General features: G+C 37.6%; 1 protein-coding gene across 1 annotated transcript in view; it reads left to right on the top strand.

The window, feature by feature from the left end:
- Positions 1-22,059, top strand: part of Csp (Cysteine string protein) — a 95,081-nt gene that overhangs the window by 38,939 nt on the left and 34,083 nt on the right. The window contains exons 2-4 of the mRNA XM_090385075.1: positions 3,600-3,681; positions 9,631-9,687; positions 20,903-21,055. Of these exons, the coding sequence (XP_090241201.1) occupies positions 3,600-3,681; positions 9,631-9,687; positions 20,903-21,055 (292 nt within the window). The remainder of the gene's footprint in view (positions 1-3,599; positions 3,682-9,630; positions 9,688-20,902; positions 21,056-22,059) is intronic.

Genomic DNA, 22,059 nt, shown 5'->3' with positions numbered 1-22,059 from the left:
ACAAACAGCCAATAAACACAGAGATATAAATTACCCATGAACAGAAAAAATAACTTTTTTGGGACAATAAAAAAATGCTTTCAAAGTTTCTCCTTGTCATAAATTGGAAATTCTTTGTAGCATTTCCAGTTTGGTTGGCAGTTCAACGTTTTCTCATTAATTACAGCATTGGTTAAAATTTGACTTAAAATCAAAGCCTTTCAGTAAAAGCAAGCACTGTGAATTGCAGTTTATTGGAAAATTGAAGAGCATTAAAATTTTTTTTTTTTTTTTTTCCAATGGGGCTTCTCAGGCACCCAGAAAAAAACCTGCTCTTGTGTAAACCCTTCCCAAGTTGTTTGGAGTGAATAATACTATTTCAGGGGAACAGAGTGAAACTCTGGGGGTAGGGGGTATAAAAATAAATACAGAATGCTATAGCAAACAAGTACTGAGTGAACTCTAGTGTGCAACAACTGTACTTTGTCTTAATGAAAGTACATGAGTCTGCACCACCTGTTTGGTCTAAAGGCCGTTTTCTGTCAGATTTTAGATCAGTGCAACGATTTGAGTCAGGTTGGTGTGACATAACTACTGGGAAAACAAAAGTGAGACTAGGAGTGTGTTATAGGCCTGATGAGCATAATGAACAGTTAAACAGACAAATAGAGTGGGCCACTGTATCAGAATCTTGTGACGGGAGATTTTAATTTTCCAGATATTAACTTGAACATCTGGGTTGGTCAGTCACACAATAAAAAAACTTTTGTGGATTTATGGGATAACTGTTTTCTACACCAGTATGTTAGGTATTGAGAGAAAGCAGTACTCCTGATCTGATTATCAGCAGTGACTCTTTATGCATTAAGAATAATAGATAAAAAACCCATGCTTGGCACACCTATGATCCAGAGCTGGATATCTAACATCATCATCATTTTCTCTCTCTCTCTCTCTCTCTCTCTCTCTCTCTCAGGCTAACTCAGTTTTTTTTTGTCTGGTACAGCATAAGTCTCAGGCTTCCTTGTACCGTATGGCTTATAATAATAATAATCTGCTAGATATAAATGGTATAACAGTTGATGATCTTCCTCAGGTCATTGACAAACTGAATAGATTTTTGCCTCTGTGTTTGCATTGGAGAAATTTTTTAGTGATGTGAATACCAGAAGTATATCAAAGTCCAGTGAGCTAAATAATTTTGTGATAACTGAGAGTAAAGCGGAAGAGAAATTATTGAAGCTAAAAGTAAATAAGGTATCTGAACAGATGGAATCCATTCAGTTATATTAAAAGAGATAAGCAAACTCTTAGTCATAATTATGTGTGTGTGTGTGTGTGTGTGTGTGTGTGTGTGTGTGTGTGTGTGTGTGTGTGTGTGTGTGTGTGTGTGTGTGTATCTTTGGATCCAGGGGAAGTCACTATGGATTGGGATTTGAAAATATCATCCTAGTTTGTAAAGGGGGGATCAAGGGGTAACATGAGTAATTATAGAGATGGTAGCTTGACTTCTGTTCCAGGGAAAAGAAGTAATGCAGGATTATCTAGACAAGAATGTATTTATATTGTAGTCACAGCACGGATATTTCAGGGGCGGTCTTGTCTGACCAATCTGATCAGACCCTATGACACAGCGACAAACGAACTGGATGCAAAAAATAATTTTTAAATCATATACTTAGATGTCAGAAAAGATTTTCATACTGTTGCTTATAAAAGACTGCTATACAAATTGGAACATCAAGAACAAGTTACTGCTATTGGATAAAGGGATTGTTGAGTGGGAGAAGACAGTGAGTTGTTATCACTGGGCACTGCTCTTCTTGAACAAATGTCATGAGTGGAGTTCCCCAGGATTTGCTGATGGGCCTGTTGTTTTCAGTACATGTATTTAATTAATATTGTTGAAAGCATATCAGGTGTAATGTCTAAGTTTGCAGATCGTACAAAGGTTGATAAGGTTGTTAATGACATTAATCAAGGTATGCTACTGCAACAAGATCCCAAAAAATTAGATGGGTTGGCTGAAAGTGACAATTGAAGGTTAACATTGACAAATGCAAGGTACTGCATATGAGTATCAGTAATCCTAGTGAAGGACATACCAACTGAAGGTAGTGGAGGATGGAAAAAAACTTGTTTACCACTGGAGGTAATTGTGCAGTCAGACATGAAGTTCTCTGAGCATTACAGACAGGCTGCTTGGATGGATGATGGGATTTTGTCAATACCATACAGGAATTTTTCCAGCAGCAATGAGAGGTAATTATTCTATTGTATAAGGCAATACTCAGGCCAAACCTTGAGTAATCTGCATACAGTTGTGTGAAAGCCTCATTTTAGAATGATGTTAGTCTGTTGGACTGTATGGGAGAAGAACAACAAGATTAGTGAGGTGGAACAAAAGGGTACTCTTACCAAGAAATGCTTCTGTTCTGCAAATTGCAGCATCTGGGAAATGGTCTAATTATGGTCTTTAAAGCTTTGAATGACTAAGTAATCTAATTGTTGATGGCATCCTTTCTCTTGCTCAGACAACACACGTGGGGGCATAAATTTAAATTGAGTAGGATGTTTGTAGGTTAGATGTGCAGAAATTTGTTTTCAGCTGGAGGGTAGTTGATTGTTGGAACAAACTTCCATCTGTTGTTGTGGAAAAGTGTAGTTTGAATAAATTTAATTCTTAAAATATAAATGCTCAAGTCATAATATATTATGAGTTTAAAATGCACTATAAAATATCGGCGTAAATACATAGCGAACTCATAATGAAAAACTCCATAAGTAGTCTAAAGGCATCGATTTAATTGTATCTCATATTGTGACTGCCTTTACAGTGAGTTACCATGTATTGCACTACCTCGAATAAGTAACGCTTCACTAATAGAGAAGACTATTGTTACTTATTCTCAGTGGGCACCACCACCCAGATGGCACCGTTTCAAGGCTTATCGGTCTATCCTCAGTGAGTGGGCAGGTACCCTGGTGTTGCAATCATGCCAACCCTGTTGTGAAGTTATTTCCACAGTATGAGGTGCCAAAAGGTGTGCAAGATAATACTTAAATAAAATATAAATGCTAAATATAAAAGAGGCCAATAAGCCTTGAAACGGTGCCATTTGGGGGTGGTGCCCACTGAGAATAAGTAACAGTAGTCTTCCCTATTAGTGAAGAATTACTTATTCGAAGTAGTGCAATACATGATAACTTGTTGTGTGAAGGTAGTCACAATATGAGATACAATTAAATTGATGCCTGTACACTACTTGTGTAGTTTTTCATTGAGTTCACTATGGTGTATTTACACTGATATTTTATAGAATACATTTAAGGAAGAATAGATAGATTAGAGGGATAGACTTGTGATATGGGAAGTTTCCCCCCCCCCCCCCCTGCTGCTCTATAAGCTTGCATCATTTGCTATTATTAATACTAATTTCTCCCCTCCAAATAATCAAGAGCCAAAATCCTTTTTAAAGAAAAATTGAGACGTATTAATTTATCTATAATTCAAATTTAAACTGGTCTAATGGAGTTCCTGTGTTTTGTATGCAAAAGCCATAATCTGCATACTATTTTTTCCATTAATTATCTTTTTTTATTTTTTTAATATATAACAGAACTTCTGGTGATACACTCTACCAAGTCTTGGGATTACCCAAGACAGCTACATCAGATGATATAAAGAAAACCTACAGAAAGGTAAGTATAACAATTAATTTTACAAATAATACTAAAAATATTATTTATTATTAAATATTATAAATTATATAATCAAATTTAATGTATGAATGTTATGAGACATAAACAATTAAAATTGCACGTGTAGCATACAATATTTATGTGTGTTCTGTAAGATCATTGCGCGAAACTAGATGATCTTGTAACATGACGTGCTGAACTACACTGGTGTTTTTGTCAGTCTCAAAGTGGCACCTGCGAAAAGATCTGATTGAAGGATTTAATACCTTGAATGGATTGAGTAAGCTCAGTGTTTATTGCAGTCTTCCTCTTGTTGAGATTACAACACATTAGGGGGCATAAATTCAAATGGAGGATGGGTGCAGGGTAGATGTGTGGAAGTGTGTATTCCACAGATGTGTGGAAGTGTATATTCCATAGATGTGTGGAAGTATGTATTATGTTGATCTTGGAGGGGTGGGTGAGGTAGATGGTGTTTTTTTTTGTTTTTTTTGGCTGATGCTCTTAAACTTGCTTTCTTGCATCATTAGCAATACTGAAATGGATTTCTTTCAGATTGGTTGTGTGCCAGCATTCTGTTTCTATTTAAAAGTAAAATCACAAAAGAGACATCATTGTTGGAAGTTCATCCAATGCTTATCAGCATTCTAAGTTTTTTTTTTTTTTTTCGTTATAAATTTCACTTAACAGAAAGTATCCCAAAATTTGCTTTTTGTATTACTATACGTAGTTTTCAGTTGTTGGCATTCCTGAGTGAGAAAATTGCAAAAATAGATACATCATTGTTTTGTTTACTGTTTCCTATAAGCACATATGCCAACATATTTAAATTGTGTAGTTTAGACATTGCTCACAGCCGAAAACATTTCCGTCGCAATGTGTTTCCAGTTGCCAAATCACCAAATGGTTTTTTGTTTTGTTTTTCCTTGTCATTTACCTGAAAGAGGCCGCCTGCTGTCTAACAAAGGATCAGGAAAACCTGATTATTATTTATATATTTAATACTGAAGTCGTTTTATTTTGACAGTCAGTGTGAACGATAGGCTTAACTGATTAGGCTGGAAGTGGTCTCAAATTGAAGCTATTTCTTCCTAGGTGTGCACAAAATTGTTAAAATTTAAAAATTCCAATTTTATTTTACCCGTTGAGAAAATTTCACAATTGTTAGCAGAGTTTTATTATTATAATTATTATTATTTTTTTTTTGGAACAATGGACGTTACAACCACAAAATCAAATAAAACAGCCTATGGCGATTTGCATAACTGTGGCCGTTCAGTAGAAAGCTGGTGAAAAAATCGTGATGAGGTGGCTCACATAAACAGATAAAAGCAGCAGTTCAGCAGTTGTGTAAATTACCAAATGGTGAGCACGATTGTTGCAGACGTGCGATTAGTTTCATACAGTGCTACAGACAACGAAATGGCTAGTAGACAACATCTGGATGACTTTATCTGGGGTTGAATAATTGGGAAGCTCGAGGAAGGTTGAATTGCGAGGAGTGTGGCTGCTGAGTTCGATATCCCCCATAGCATCATCTCATGTGCATGATCGGCCTTCAGAACAACAGGTACAGCTGTTTGAAGGACCAGTGGTGGTAGTTGTCCATGAAAAACAATGCCCAGTGATGACCACTATATATTCCTACAGGCCAAGAGGGCCAGTTTTGTACTACATTGGTGTGCAAAACTTAAGGACCAGTTAAGTTTTCACCTGTAGCTTCTTATAGGAGTGCCTGGATATGGGAAAAGTATACCAAAGGAACCTTGTGATGTACAGAAATGATGAAGGAAACAACACCAACACAACAATGGAAACAAAACGGTACAGAGGGACTTTATTCAAAAATGGCAACATAGTACTGGCTATCAGTACTATGTTGCCATGATACAGATGCATCATTGCCAAAGATGGAACAAAGGGAAGAGGTGGTCCTCAGTAGGCGATATGGCCACCCCTAATGTCGATGCAGGCATTGCACTGCCTGTCCATACTTAGAACAATGTTGTTGATAAGTTCTTGCGGTGACATCGTCAATTCCTCTGTCAGCGCCATCTTCATGGTGAACATTTTCTGGTGGGTGTGGATGTGACATTAGGCGTCTCCCCAGAGCATCCCGTATGTGTTCGATGGGATTTAGATCGGTGGAACGGGCATGCCAGTCCATACGAAGAATGTCGTCACTTTCCAAAAGCATATCAACAGCTGCAGTGCGATTGGGTGTGGCGTTATCATCCATAAACATGAACTTGGGGCCAATGGCACTTCGGAACAGACGCACATGGAGAAGGATTACCTCAGTACAGTAGCATGCACCGGTTACAGTACCACCTTCCCAGTATCTGGAGTTGTGTACATCCATCCAAGATAACGCCTCCCCAGACGAGAACACCTCAACCGCCATATCGATCCCTTTCAGTGATGTTTGCGGTGTAATACCATGTGCCAACCTCTTGCCAGATTAGCCGACGTCCAGAATCACTGCTGAGACTGAATCTAATCTCATCAGTAAAGAGTACCTTACCCCCATGGCGCTGCTGCCCAGTCCTTGTGTTCGATGCACCACTGTAAACGGTGGTGCATCGAACTAACAGCATAACTAACAGCATAACCCCCTCCTCCTTTCCTGTCCTGGCGCCTCTGTAGCCAGGTGAGCAGGAGCAGCAGTGCGTAGCACACGCTTCTTGATTAGACCGGGGTTCGAGTCCGTGACCACCAAATATGGAGGATGCGGAAAAGTCAGAGAATGACCACCGCATATCCCTGGAGCAATATGGCTTTAGTTGCTAATGCTCCTAAAAACCAAAAAAAACAAACAAATCTCCCTTTCTATACACATTGTACTCCCCAAATTCCAATTCTGTATAGCTTACGTATGCGTGACACCACATCTCTGATATCTCAACAATATCTGCCTTTGATGTCTTGACTAGCACTTCAAGCTCATCAAATTTATTAACTATATTCCTAGCATTGGTGTACACACAAGTATACATGCACCTTTTTCTACTCTTAGTTACCCTAACACAGCCCATGTAATGTATTTACTTGTTCCACTATGACTCCCAGCAGTCCTGGTAATCCCTATTGCCTTTCTTTCCAGGCTGCTGCTCAATTGCATTTCAATAGAAGCAGTGCAAGAATCACTTTCACCTCTGCCAACGGCTACTGTTAATCTATTAGTCCGTGTATTCCTCCAAGCTAGCAGTTTTCCGACCCACCTAACTCTGCCTCGATAGCATCAGCAAATATTCTTGCACCCTTTCTATTTAAGTGTATCCCATCCCTGTAAAAGCAATCTCTCCTGTTAACAAGCACAGACCAGACTGAGAAAAATTCTACCCCTTGAGCCTTGCACAGTCTCTCCAGGGCCAAATTGATTGACAAGGCTGTCATCATTTACTCCCTCCTATTGTGTCTGGGCAGAATTGCACTTTCAAATTCAACCCTAACTGGTGGCTTTTTTTCAATATTTACCTGTACTTGTTAAGTAATTCTGCCAATCTCCTACTCTTAATATCATTAGTGCCAATGTGCACAGCAGTATCACCCTTTGTGCCCTTAAAATCTGATATCTGTTCTACAACCTCAATGTTATAGTCCACTTATCCTTTTTGCTTAAGATATTTCCTATCTCCCTCACAATAACTAGCTCCTGTGGAACCAGCACATTCTGCCCAGAAGATTGCTGCTGAGAGCTTGATGGGTCTCCCATTTTAATTCCTTTGAGGGCATCTACCCTATTCTTCAAACTCTTATTATAAATGCCCATCAGAACACCGAGTTGGTGCCTAATTTCTTGACACTCTACACCTAGCACATATAAAGACATCCTCCATGGCTAGATTGTGCCCTGTTCCTGAAAGTCCATGAACATCCCACAAGTTGCATATTTTTTTAGGCTGCGATGTGTTGGAGAATCATCCCCTTTGGTTCTCCCCAAGCCACAGCACTCCTGCTACTTTGTGCTTGTTGCTTGCATGATTTCCATTTAAATACTACTGAATTGATTAACAATGAGAAGAATAAGGTTGATAAATTTAATTTACAATACTGCGCTAAGCTAATGCAGCTGTACGTATTACGCTATCTAATTCTTACGTTAACAATTACGAGATATACACTATGAAGTTATGCTGTACTGTAACAATTACAATGTTAAATTAGTTATATCCTTAGCTAAATACAAAAGATATATGCCCAAAAGTAATTAAAACCTTCAAGCTACTTATATATCGCGATTAAATCCCTAGGGTTCATAACTGAAGGCCCCCACCCGACCCCAGACCTATCCAATGCACCACAAAACCTCAAGTGACTGAAGACATTGTGTTAAAGTCTAAAATAAACGCTGCTAAAATCATGTGATATACGAAAATATGATGATGAATAATTTCATAAAAACAATGATGAATGATTTACTAAAAACTTTCCTTCCTTAAAGGGACAAAACTTTTCAGGTAGGAAACAAACTGGCTAATGCTAACTTACCCCCCCCCCCCACACACACACTATTTATATTCGAGAGATTATTTGTTAATACCATGAGCCAAAAGTCTACAACTCAGAAATGAGAAATGGTCATCGTACGTTTATTGCGTTATTTTGTACTCTCATTTCTATAATTTCTGCAAATAAAAGTTTTGTGTAATTATGCTGTACGTTTAAAATTAGCCTTTAAACAAAAAAAACGTGATCCTCGTTTATCGAATAGAAGTCTAATTCAGATGCCGTGGCCCTCAAGCCCTAACCGACGCTGCATGCTGCTTAAGTTGCATTTCCAAAAGACACCTTGTCGTTCCCATGTACGAGGAGTCACAGTTGCCGCCTGGAATGTTATATGCTACGTCATATAATTCTGTAACATATTTTAAACGTACAGCATAATTACACAAAACTTTTAATTGCAGAAACTATAGAAATGAGAGTATAAAATAACATAATAAATGTATGACGATCATTTCTCATCTCGGATTTGTGGAACTTTGCACACGTGTGTTAACAAATAATCTCTCGAAAATAAATAGTTGTCAGAGAGAGTTAGCATTAGGCAGTTTTTTTCCTACCTGTGATCACGACAGTACTTTGAAAAGTTTTGTACCTTAAGGAAGGAAAGTTTTTAATAAATCATTCATCATTGGTTTTATGAAATTATTCATCATTGTATTTTAGTGTATTTCGTGATTTTAGCGGTATTTATTTTAAACTTTGACACAATGTCTTCAGTCACTCAAGGTTTCATGATGGATTGGATAGGTCTGGGGTCAGGTGGGAGGCCTTCAGCTATGATCCCGGTGGTATCTGATCAGTTATGAGCTTAGAAGATTGAACTCATTTAAATATTTTAATGAAGTATATATAATTTTAATCATTTTAAACCGAACGTAATAAATGTCAGATTTGGAGAGTTTTAAGAGAAGTCACTCTATGGAAATAGATTGAGGTAACTCTGTTGTAAAATTTTAAACTCATATATAAAAATAATACAATTTATTTTTATTCTTATACTGCATTTTATTTATTTATGTGTATAACCCTTTGACAAGATAACCTCATCTCTTTAAAGGTTACTATAACCTTGATCTTTTTTGAAATTTTAACTTTGTTCTGGCACATTATAACTCTCATCATTTTTGCACCATTAAAATCAAATCAAATCACCTCAGTTGATTATTTGAATGTGGTAATACAGCAGAAAAGGAGTACTCTACAGATTCTTTGCTAATTACACTTTGGAATTTCATAGTCCACCTTTGATATTTCATTGAATAAAAGAGGGAGTAGTATCAAAAATGATTTTATTAAGGGCTGTACTGTATTTCCTATGGCTATTGATACTTTTAGTTGATAGTTCTTGAAATTCATTTTTATAAACAGAAAAAATGATTTGGTGAATAAAATATTTATATTAGAATCATATATAAAACTGACTATACACTGTTTTTACAGTTAGCACTGAAGTACCATCCTGATAAAAATCCCGATGATCCTGCAGCTGCTGAGAAGGTGAGTTCTTTTGTCAACTGTGAAAACTAATTTTCTGTAGTTTGGTTTTTATTTGCTTGTTAATTTTGATTTGTTTTATTTCATTATCTACTTAATACTTTTATTGAGTGTGTGAACTTATTACTTGTGTGGGTTTCTCAATTAAGAAAAAATTTTTTTTTTTTTTTTTAATTCTATCTTGATCTTTACGATTTTTAATTTTTTTAAGTTTTATTCTCCTCCCTTTCACTCTACCCCATGCCATTACAAAAAAAAAAGGAAAAAAACCCCTTATTTTGTAAAAATCTTTCTAAGAAAAACCTTTGGAGAGTTTTGAAGAGAAGTCACTCTATGGAAATAGATTGAGGTAACTCTGTCGTAAAATTTTAAACTCATATATAAAATAATACAATTTATTTTTATTCTTATACTGCATTTTATTTATTTATGTGTATAACCCTTTGACAAGATAACCTCACCTCTTTAAAGGTTACTATAAGAATATAGAAAAATTTTTTTCTATATTCTTAGAAAGGTTGCACTGCTTGAAAGAAACAACACTCCCATTGAAGCTGTGCATTATTGAGGCAACTTGTTTTGAAGGTTTATAGTGTCCTTATTTTTCTCATTTTCTTTAATCTCAGTATTGGAATTAGTGTTATACTGAGGCAACTTGCATTGGATGTGGTGATTTCTTGCTTAATAAGGATCTACTGTATTTCCCAATGTATAAGACACACCTTTTTTCAAAAAATTTGGGGTCTAAAAACTGGGTGCATCTTATACAGTGGTTGTAGATTTTTTTTTACTTGCATTTCCCGCTTTTTCACGCTTGTTGTCTTTGCGCTCATTGTTTCGCACTTGTTACTGGTATATTAGGTTACGTTTTGCCACGTTCTGCCCAGAAATGGCTCAGAAAAGATTTTCGTACAGTGCTGAATTCAAGTTAAAAGTGATCCAGTTTGCAAAAGTGAATGGAAATCGTGCTGCTGAACGTAAGTTTGTTCCTCCTCCAACTGAGAAAACAATCCGAGACTGGCTAGGGGATGAAGAAACCCTACTGAAAACGCCACTGCAGAAGAAGGCCATTAGAGGCAAGTCAGCAAAATAGCCTAATTTAGAGAGGGAATTGAAGATATAGATTGAGGAGCAAAGGGCAATTGGAATTCCTGTATCCACAAAGATGGTTCAGCATGAGGCAAGAAGAATTGCTGATGAAAAAGAAGTTACTGATTTCAAAGGAGGACAGAATTTGTGCTTCAGGTTCATGAAACGGAATGGACTAAGCATGCGTACACGCACCAGACTTGCCCAAAAGATGCCTGAAAGCTATGAGCAGAAGGTCCTTGAATTTCATCATTTTGTCATTTAATGTCGGAAGACACATCAGTTTCAGTTGGGACAGATTGCAAATATGGACAAAGTCCCCCTTCAGTTTGATGTCCCAAGTAACAGAACTGTTGATAAGAAGGGGATGAAAACTGTAACTGTGAAGACAAGTGGACATGAAAAGAGCCATTATATGGTTGTTCTAGCTTGTTGTGCCAACGGAACCAAGTTGCCTCCTATGCCGATTTTCAAACGCAAAACAATGCCAAAAGAAGACATTCCTCGAGGAGTGATTGTCCACGTTCATGACAAGGGTTGGATGGATCAGGATGGGATGAAGATCTGGTTTGAGAAAGTTTGGAGCAGGAGACCAGGTGGGCTCTTACGCAAACCTGCCCTATTGGTGCTTGATCAGTTCAGGGCACACATAACAAAAAATACAAAGAAGATTGCTGCAGAGCAAAAAACAAAACTTGCCGTCATACCTTGACATCCCAGCTCTAACCACTTGATATCAGCATTAACAAACCCTTCAAAGCTGACATGAGAGACAAATGGAACCAATGGATGAAGTCTTCTGGGGACAATTTGACACCAGCAGGAAGAGTGAAGAAACCAACTATAGGAGAAGTTTGTACCTGGGTGAAAAGATAGTGGGATAATATATAAAGATTGAGATTATTGTCAAGTCATTTAAGAAGTGTGGCATTTCAAATGCCATAGATGGAACTGAGGATGAGGCAATATATGAAGACAGTGATTCGTCATCAGACACAGATGAGGACAAGCTAATGGATGGGAGTTTTGACAGTGATGAGTTGTATGAATTTTATGATGAATAAAACATGAGTTCAATAACTTTATGTAATACATTTTTTTTTTTTCAAATTTCAGGCCCCAAAATTAAGGTGCGTCTTATACATGGGGAAATACGGTATATGTTTGAAGTAGAGCAATTTAAAAACAACTTTTGAAGGGGGGGTGGGCTCTCTCCCCTTCAAAAGCTGATGCAATTGCAGTGAAGCTTGTTTTAATGTGTTAATTATTATTATTATTAGCCATGTGGTGCAAGGAAGCCTGAGGCTTATGCTGCACCAGCCAAAAAAAAATTTCTGAGTGTGTGTGTGTGTGTGTGAGAGAGAGAGAGAGAGAGAGAGAGAGAGAGAGAGAGAGAGAGAGAGAGAGAGAGAGAGAGAGAGAGAGAGAGAGAGAGAGAGAGATAGAAGGAAATCACCAAGAAAGAGAAGAATGATGATATCCAGCTGAGGACCCTGGGTGTGCCAAGCCCATGTAACATTTAAAGGTTCTTCAGCATGAATTAATTAAAAATGAATAACACTAATTAAACCATTGTGATTTGTGAAGTCAATATTATTTTATAAAAACTATTAAATAAAATAAGTTAGAAACTCCACATAACAGAATTACTTAATACAGTGGTTTTTGACCTTTTTTTAATAATGGCACCCCCTAAGTAATTTATTTTATTTTGTGGCACCCCTACTCAATTTTCTGCCTGTTAGATCCGATTCTCTCTCTGTGTGTGTGTATATATATATATATATATATGTATATAATGTGTGGTTTGTAAAATAGATAGTCTGGGAAAATGGAAAAGAAAAGTATACAAGGTGCCTGAACTAAGAGAAGTTTAAGGGATAGTTGAAAATGGAAGTGAAGTAGTGGTTAAACAGGCGAAAGAATTTGAAAAACCTAGTACAAAAATTAACTGGGACTGAGGAAGCAAAAAATAATAATAATAAATAACAAATAAGTAAATAACACTATACAGTAAACCCCCACTATTCGCAGTATCTGTATTTGCGGTTTCGCGTATTCGTGGTCGCTGATTTAATATAAAATGAAACCTAAAAAAATGTGAATTTTAAAGTGCTGTGAACATTTTCCGCCATAAAAAAACATGAGCATGGCTAAAATTATCTTTCCTGGTCAAAACAGCGCTCGGTGGGTGGGGGAGGGGAGAAGGGTGACAAAATCGCGAGTGTGGATGTTTCTCGCTAATCCTTGTTCAGTATGTGTTATGCGCTTGTCATGGAAGGTTTCATCTTTTGCTTTTAATTTATATGCTTATAAATTGAATAAATTATTTATCAATTTATAATTTGATATGCTTACAAAAGTGATAAATCTACCGTTTTGCAGTGTAAAACAGACTTTTTCGAGTGTGTTAACGGAAGAAAGTGACTTTATTGTGGACAAATTCTTTCTAACCCGTACAAAAATATGGCTACGAATAACAAGGGAAATGTGAAAATATCAAAGAAGGTGATGACATTAGCAAATAAAATTGAGTTATTAGACAAAATTTCTAATTGTGAAAGTGTCTCCTCAGTGGCAAAATATTATAAAATCAATGAGTCAACGGTATGATCAATGAAGAAAAAATCCACTGTAGTGTCCGTGAAAATGCGCTAATTGCTTAAAAAATTTGCTCTGTAACATGTGATGTTAAATTAGAAAAAATTGTAAAAGCTTTAAATCTGTGGATAGAAGACCATACTCAAAATAAAATTCCGTTAAGTTCACTCATCATTCATGAAAAGGCAAAACTCCTTTATCAACACTTTAGCAAAACAGGATAGCACTGACGGGATAAGTTTTTTAGTTAGCAAAGGCACTGGTTTGAAAGCTTTGCTTGAAATTTCTAATAAATATTACATTTAATATTAAATTGTTTCTTATTTTCATTTCGATGCCATATGCTTGCATTTCACTATGTACTGTCTATGTACATAGTCATATTATGAAGGTACATATAAGACATATATAGACAAAATTTTAGACTAGTTTTTCTTATATATTTTATACTTTGGAACGGAACCCCTTTATGACTTTGGGAGCCATAACTCAGTATTCGCGTTTTCGGTATTCACGGCAGTTCTCAGGAACGTAACCCCCCACTATTCGCGGGGGTTTACTGTATTCAGATATGGGAGGGCAATTTTAGCAATAGGTCGAATCAGGGGATGACAAATATGCAAAATCTGAATATAGCAGAAGAAAAAATTATAAATTTTTTTTCATCTACTATATTCAAAATTTCAAACACTATATTATTTTTTTGAAACCGAAACTAAAAGTGGGAGTTACCTGGAGTCACTTTTAGTTTTGGTTTCGATTTCCCTTCCTCTCTGCAAGCCTGTGGTATTAACACCCATTTTTATTAACGCTTGCTTATACCAGAACCCTTTCTTTAAGGTTGGGCCTTACACACCCAGTAAGCCCAGTATTTTTAATGACTTTTTCTACACTTTTTATCTTTATACTTTCTTTTTCTATTTTTTCCCGTTCATAGAACTATTAGTGTAATACGAGGGCGATACGAATGCTCCGTCTATCCTCAATCCTATCGCTATTTTTGCCTTCTTTTGACCATCTTTTCCTCCCCAAGTATTTTACCATTCCTTATACCATTGGCTTGTCTACACTTTTTCTTTCAAATTTCTCTGAATTTTAATTTTCTACCATGTTAATTTAACAACCTTTCACCCCTTCTGCACATCACATTTGTATTATATTTCACATTACACTTTTGTAAATTTGTATTTATTTTAATTTACATTATTAACTTTAATTTTACAGTGCATAGAGACTACCTTGTCTATTAATATTATGATAAAGGCTGCATATTTGCTTCCCCTTTTTCTAATACTACAGACAAGTTTGGAAACGCAGTGCCTGGTACATGGTCAGTAGTCCCCTGATGAATCTCTTGACTATGTATCGGTTTTTACTATATTCAGATTTTGCATATTTGCCATCCCCTGATTCAACCTCTTGCTAAAATTGCCCATATCTGAATTTGTTATTTATTTATTTGTTATTTATTATTATTATTTTTTGCTTCCTCAGTCCCAGTTCATTTTTGTACTAGGTTTTTCAGATTCTTTCACCTGTTTAACCACTACTTCACTTCCATTTTCGACTATCCCTTAAACTTCTCTTAGTTCAGGTACCTTGTGTACTTTTCATTTCCATTTTCCCAGACTCTCACTCTATTTTACAAACCACACATTATTTATATCCTTTTGCTTCCTTTACTACTGCACTGCATGTTTTGGAACATTAGACATACTATAACTTGTGTTATTTTCCTTTTCTGCTTATTTTGCTTATATGTATATACAGTAAACCCCCGCTATTCGCGGGGGTTACGTTCCTGAGAAATGTCGCGAATACCGAAAACGCGAATACTGAGTTATGGCTCCTATAGTAATAAAGGGGTTCCATTCCAAAGTATGAAATATATAAGAAAAACTAGTCTAAAATTTTGTCTATGTATGTATTATATGTACCTTCATATTATGACTATGTACATAGTGAAATGCAAGCATATGGCATCGAAATGAAAATAAGAAACAATTTAATATTAAATGTAATATTTATTAGAAATTTCAAACCAGCGCCTTTGCTAGCAAAAAAAAACGTCCCGCCAGTGCTATCACCAGTTTCGCTAAAGTGTTGATAAAGGAGTTTTGCCTTTTCGCGAATGATGAGTGAACTTAACGGAATTTTATTTCGAGTTCGGTCTTCTATCCACAGATTTAAAGCCTTTTCCATTTTTTCTAATTTAACATCACGAGTTACAGAGCAAATTTTTGAAGCAATTAGCGCGTTTTCACGAACACTACGGCGGATTTTTTCTTCCGATTTCTTGATTGATTGTACCATTGACTCATTGATTTTATAATGTTTTTCCACTGAGGAGACACTTTCACCATTAGAAATTTTGTCTAATAACTCAATTTTATTCGCTAATGTTATCACCTTCTTTGATATTTTCACATTTCTCTTTTTATTCGTAGCCATATTTTTGTAGGGTTGTAGGGGTTAGAAAGAACTTGTCCACAATAAAGTCACTTTCTTCCGTTAACACACTCGAAAAACTCTGTTTTACACTGCAAAACGGTAGATTTATCACTTTTGGAAGCATATCAATTTATAAATTGATAAATTTATTGTTTATAAGCATATAAATTAAAAGTAAACGACGAAACCTTCCATGACTAACACATACTGAACAAGGATTACCGAGAAACATCCACGCTCGCGATTTTTTCACCCCTCTCCCCCACCCACTGAGCGCTGTTTTGACCGGGAAAGATAATTTTAGCCACGCCCATGTTTTTTATGGCGGAAAATATTCACGGCGCTTTAAAATTCACATTTTTTTAAGGTTTCATTTTATATTAAATCGGCGATCGCGAATACGCGAAACCGCGAATACAGATACCGCGAATAGCGGGGGTTTGCTGTATAAGCAAAATGAATATATATATATATAATTACTTTGCTTATATATATATATATATATATATATATATATATATATATATATATATATATATCTGATGATTAAAATATTCATATTTATTTATTTTTATTACTTTTGCCTAACTTTTACATTACATTATATATATATATAATTTTATTCTTTATATAGAGGTACTAAATAAACATCAATTATAGATAACCACAAAATTAAAAAGTACCGTACGCCTTTTTAAAATGAAATAAATATATAAATTAAAAAAATTAGTTTAAGCAACTTAAATCCAAATTACACGGCACCCCTGGAATGTTGTTGTGGTGCCCTAAGGTGTTGCAGCACCCTGGTTGAAAACCACTGACTTAATAACTGGCAATGTTTCAAGATTCATTTTTGAATTCTGTTATCAGGCCTAACCAAGAAAAATTTGGTGGCTGTTCCTCTTTTAGAGTATAGGAGAGTGGACTTTCGGATGGGTCTTCTATATCATAAGGTTAGGAATAGCGCTACCAAATATTTCCTGATTAGACCTGGTGATGAGATACGGTAAGGAATCCAAAAACATTACTAGTTAAGTAGTTCTTTCGTGTGGGAATTGAACTTCTTCTTCTTCTTCTTTGGTCCTTAGCTGGCAGCTGGGGGAGGCGGTTGGCCACGGAACCAGTATGCTGCTGTAGGTGCCGCAGGGTTTCGGACTTGCTCTGTGATGTTCTTCCATACCTTACGATCCATGGCTTCAGTCCTGGCCTGGTTAAGGTCGAGACGTCGGCTCTTCAAGTCATCTTCCACTTGCTTGGCCCACGTTTTCCTAGGCGCGGTCCGTTGGATGCTCCATTGGGTGGGTCGTTGTCTCCAAAGGAGTGTGGATGGTATTCTGTTCGTGCCCATTCTACATACGTGGCCAAACCATCTGAGCCTTCGCTTCTGGATTTGGTCGGCAATGGTTGGTTGCTGTTGGCATCTGGCGCGGATGGTATCATTAGTGATGCGGTCGCGAAGAGAGATGCCCAAGATCTGCCGCAGGCATCGCATTTGGAATACCTCAAGTTTGTTCAAATCTAACTTGAGACAAATCCATGTTTCCGATCCGTAAAGAAGAATGGGCAGGATCAAAGTCCGGAAGAGTCGGATTTTAGTCTTTGTGGAAATGTTGGTCCTCTTCCACAGACACCATTTGAGCGAGGCGAACGCAGTGGCCGCCTGTCCAATTCTGCTGTGGATTTCCATGGTGGATGCAACTTTCTTCTCCTGGACCAGCGACCCAAGATATTTAAAGTCCTGCACTTGCTCGATCTTGGACGCCTTCGAGATAGATGGTGGCTTGCGACCCATCTGTTGTCAGGGCCTTTGTCTTACCAGCATTGATCTTCAAACCGTATGGCCGGGCAATGTCGTAGAGGATGTCCGTGGCTTCAGCGTCGTTACCGGCAAGGATAGCACTATCATCAGCAAACATCAGGTCAGTCACATAGTGATCCTTGTCATATTGTATGCCCTGTCTGTTTCTGAATGCTTGCCTCATAATGGCGTCAACCACGATGTTGAAAAGCAACGGGGAGACTACATCCCCTTGGCGGACTCCAGTTTGGATGGTAAATTCCTCTGATAAATCGTTCTGGATGCGCACCTGGCTGGTTAAACCGTTGTATGCAGTTTGGAGGAGTGTGATGACTTTTCGAGGTACATGTTCAACCTCTAGTAGTTTCCATAAGGCAGGCCGGTGGACACAGTCGAAAGCAGACTTAAAGTCAATGAAAACAATGACAGTTCGCTGTCCACACCGGATCCTCTCCTCCATCAGCTGACGAATGGCAAAGATTTGATCACAGCATCCTCGCCCGGGTCTAAATCCTGCCTGTTCTTCTCGACTGGTTTGCTCGCGATGTTTTTGCAGTCTTGACTGGATGATCTTCATAAAGACCTTTCCGATGATGGAAAGGAGGCTGATGCCACGGTAGTTCTTGCAGTCCCGGTTATCACCTTTCTTGTGGATCGGTACGATAATGGCTTTCCTCCATGTTAACGGAATTTGTTCAGTGCACCAGATGGTTTTGAGGAGTGAGTGTAGTCGGCAAAGCAGTACATCTCCCCCGGCTTTGATCGCTTCTGTGGTGACTTGGTCCACTCCTGGTGCCCTGCCATGCTTCAGGGATTGTATGGCTGCTTTCACTTCTTCTACTGAAGGCTCAACATCGACCATGGAGACCTCAGGGGGGTCGATCGAGAGTGCTGTTGCTGGCGGTCCCTGAGGTGGGTCGTGATTATACAAAGCTTTGAAGAATTCACTCCACCGTTGCAGGCGTTCGGATGGTGATCGCACGAAGGTCCCATTAGCATTCTTGATGTTGTCACTAGTCAATTTGGTCTTTCCACTCAGACATCTGAGGGTGCGGTAGAGAGTGCGGTACTCGTTTTTGGATGCCGCCACTTCAAGATCGTCTGCCACTTGGTTCCAGTATGCTTCTCTTTCTGCTGTCATTCTTTGTCGGACTTCTCGGTTTAGCTGCCGGTACTGTTCAAAGTCGACCAACTTTGCCTGTTTCCGTTTGTCCACGAGGTCGAGGCACTCATCTGATATCCATGGTTGCGTTCGACGTCGGGCAGGTGGACATAGGGGCTTGGCACATTCCAGGATGGCATCAGAGATCTGCTTTTCTTCTTCATTTATATCCTCGGGCACGGCCAGCATCTCGAAGCGGTTGGATAGGGCGATCTGATATGCCTGTTTGTTGGCAGCATTCATTAGCTGCCTCCAGTCCAGCTTGGCTGACCGAGATGATCTTTTTGCATGCCGTAATTTGAGCTGCACCTTAGCCCGGATGAGGTAGTGATCAGATCCGCAATCAGGTCCCCTCATGGCACGAACGTCCATGAGTGATGAGCGAAATCTGGCATTGATCAAAATGTAGTCCAGGATTGCTGAGTCCTTGCCAGATGGATTTCGCCATGTAAGTTGATGTTTTTGAGGGTGCTGGAAATGGCTGTTTCCAATGATCAGGTTGTTAGATGCGGCAAAGGACAACAAACGTAAGCCGTTGTCATTGATCTTCCCATGGCCAAACTTGCCCATTGTTGTTTCCCAACCAGATCTGTCCACGCCAATATGGGCATTAAAGTCCCCTGTGAGGATGATCACTTCTGTCTGCAGAATTGAATCCAGCGTATGTTGGAGCTGGTTGTAGAAGTCATTCTTGGTCGGGTCCAGGCTAGTCTCAGTTGGCGCATAGGCGGAGATAATATGGGTCTTGATGGTGCCCTTGACAGTAAGGACTGCCAGGCGGTCCGATATTGGTTGGAAAGCGATCACACTACTGGTGGCCTGAGCATCGACCATAAAGCCCACTCCTGCTTCTCGTTTCTCACCACCAGAATAGAATAGCATAACCGCTTCATTAGGTGCTGGTGGTTGGATGATCATCGTTCCAGACCCGGTGAGCCTTAATTCGGATAATGCCGCGATTGATATCTTGCGCCTAAGTAGTTCTTGGGCAATGATTTCCTTTTGTCCAACGTGGTGCCCCGTTCGAACATTCCATTCGCCAATGTTAATTGTCCTTTTTGGCGTAGTAAGCTTATTGCTGTGGCCAGTGATCCACTTCACACCAGCACCCTGGGTCCCCAGTGCTGGCGCATCGGCTACCCCGGATGCGGTAACATTGTTATAACATTGAACTTACCTTATGTAATACTTTTTAAACAGTAAAATTCACTTAAAAACAGATGACATGGTTTTATTAGCATTATTCACATTTAATTAATTAAAACTTGTTTTATTTTCTAATGCAGTAGAGCGTCGAAAATCTGAATAAGCCAGCATTTATTTTATTTTTTTATGCTGGTGCCTTAAAATAATTACAGTGAGTGCCAGTTATTGTGATCATGTTTGCAAATTGAATTTTGATTATATTAAATGGCAATTTTAATATGCGGAAATCAGAGCAAAATTATCCACAGGCTATAAAAACGAAAATGTAAAGCACAAATTTACACTTTTTTTTACCCTTATTTATTGGAAATTAATCAGTTAACAAAATAACTGGCACTACCTTTTGTCTATAAAAATTGAATTTAAAACATCCCTGCATTTTGCCTTTAGAATATCTAATTTCATTAGTAGTGAAAGGTGGCAGTGTAGTATTTCAATGTGCCAGCATTGAAATAATTTGAAAATTGAATGCAGGGATGCATACAATTTTCAAGCTGGAATTTTATTTCAAATTAAATTTAAATAAAATTCCAGTTGTAATTAGATGGCGCCTCCGTAGCCAGGTGGGCAGGAGCAGCAGTGCATAGCACCCGCTTCTTGATTAGACCGGGTTTCGAGCCCGTGACCACCAAATACGGAGGAGGCGGAAAGGTCAGGGAATGACCACCACATAGCCGCGGAGCAATATGGCCTTAGTTGCTAATTCTCCTAAAAACCAAATAACTGTAATTAGATAAAATTACTTATTTTTATAATATGGCCTGTAATTGTGTTTATTTTTGAAAATTTTCAAGTTTGTTTACTGAAAATATCAGAAATTCTTTATATATATATATATATATATATATATATATATAAAATTTGTTGATTCCATTTTGATTAACTGAGTTCTGTTTACATATACATTTTAGTTCAAGGATATTAATCGAGCACACAGCATACTTAGCGACTTAACAAAGAGAAATATATATGATAATTATGGATCCTTAGGACTTTATATTGCCGAACAGTTTGGAGAAGAGAATGTTAACACATATTTTGTTCTTACTAGTGGCTGGTGCAAGGTAAGAGTTCTCTTTTGCATTTTGTACAACATAACTGTCTTTCTTATATTTGTTGAATATTTTCAATTTATTATAGGAAAGATAATATAGTGCAGTGAATTATGAAAATATATTTGATTTCTAATACTGGTGTTGTATTTTGTTAAAAAAGTGTTAGGAGAGCTTCAACCTGTATTTCTGCAAAATGAGCCATCCCAGTCTACTGTTTTGTTATTAAGTACATTTTGGAGCAGAGTTCAGTGGTTTTGAATTGAAAACAGATAGACCACATTATTATTCTATGAGAAACAGTGCTCACATGCCTTAATGCAGTGGTCCTCAATCTTTTATGTCAAAAGGCTGGGTTGAGGATTTTGTGAGACTATGCTTGCTTTATAAAGAAAGGATTGATTTGACATTGTACTATTTTATTTGTATGGTTTTATCCATAAGAGATAATGAAGATGCATGATATGTATTTTAAGTTATGCTTCTATAACACAGCTACTGTTTCTTTAAAAATTACTCGCAAACCTTTTCATTTCCAACGCTTAAAGAAATATTTATTCTCTCACTGTTCATTAAATATATAATGCTGGAAGTCAACTTTTATTTTTTTGCTACTTCAAGCCAGAAGATTTTAGGGTGAACTGCAGAATGAAATAATGAAATAATCTGGATAAAACCTTGTTCAGCCCATGGGCTGTGGTTTGTGCACCTGTCTTAATATAAATGGTGCCGTATTACAGCAATTATTTACAACAAATTCCAGAGGCTTAGCACATATCTCATTAACACATATCACATTAACACATATCTCCAGGTCAGTTCAAAATTGTATTATTTCATACAGTGAATTCATTGTATAGGCACACAGTGATCATTACTTATGCACGATGATGAGAGTTCTCTGCTAGGAAAACTGGTATTGGAGGGGGGGGGGAAATGTTCTGTTGGATAGTGTAAGCACACTTTTATTCTGATGATAGAATATGCATCTACCAGTGAGTCTTGGTTGTCAAGTG

The sequence above is a fragment of the Mastigoproctus giganteus genome, chromosome 1 (assembly GCF_048544385.1).
Source record: "Mastigoproctus giganteus isolate SK-2022 chromosome 1, ASM4854438v1, whole genome shotgun sequence".
In the NCBI taxonomy this organism is placed as follows: Eukaryota; Metazoa; Arthropoda; class Arachnida; order Uropygi; family Thelyphonidae; genus Mastigoproctus; species Mastigoproctus giganteus.
This window is presented reverse-complemented; position numbering and strand designations above follow the sequence as displayed.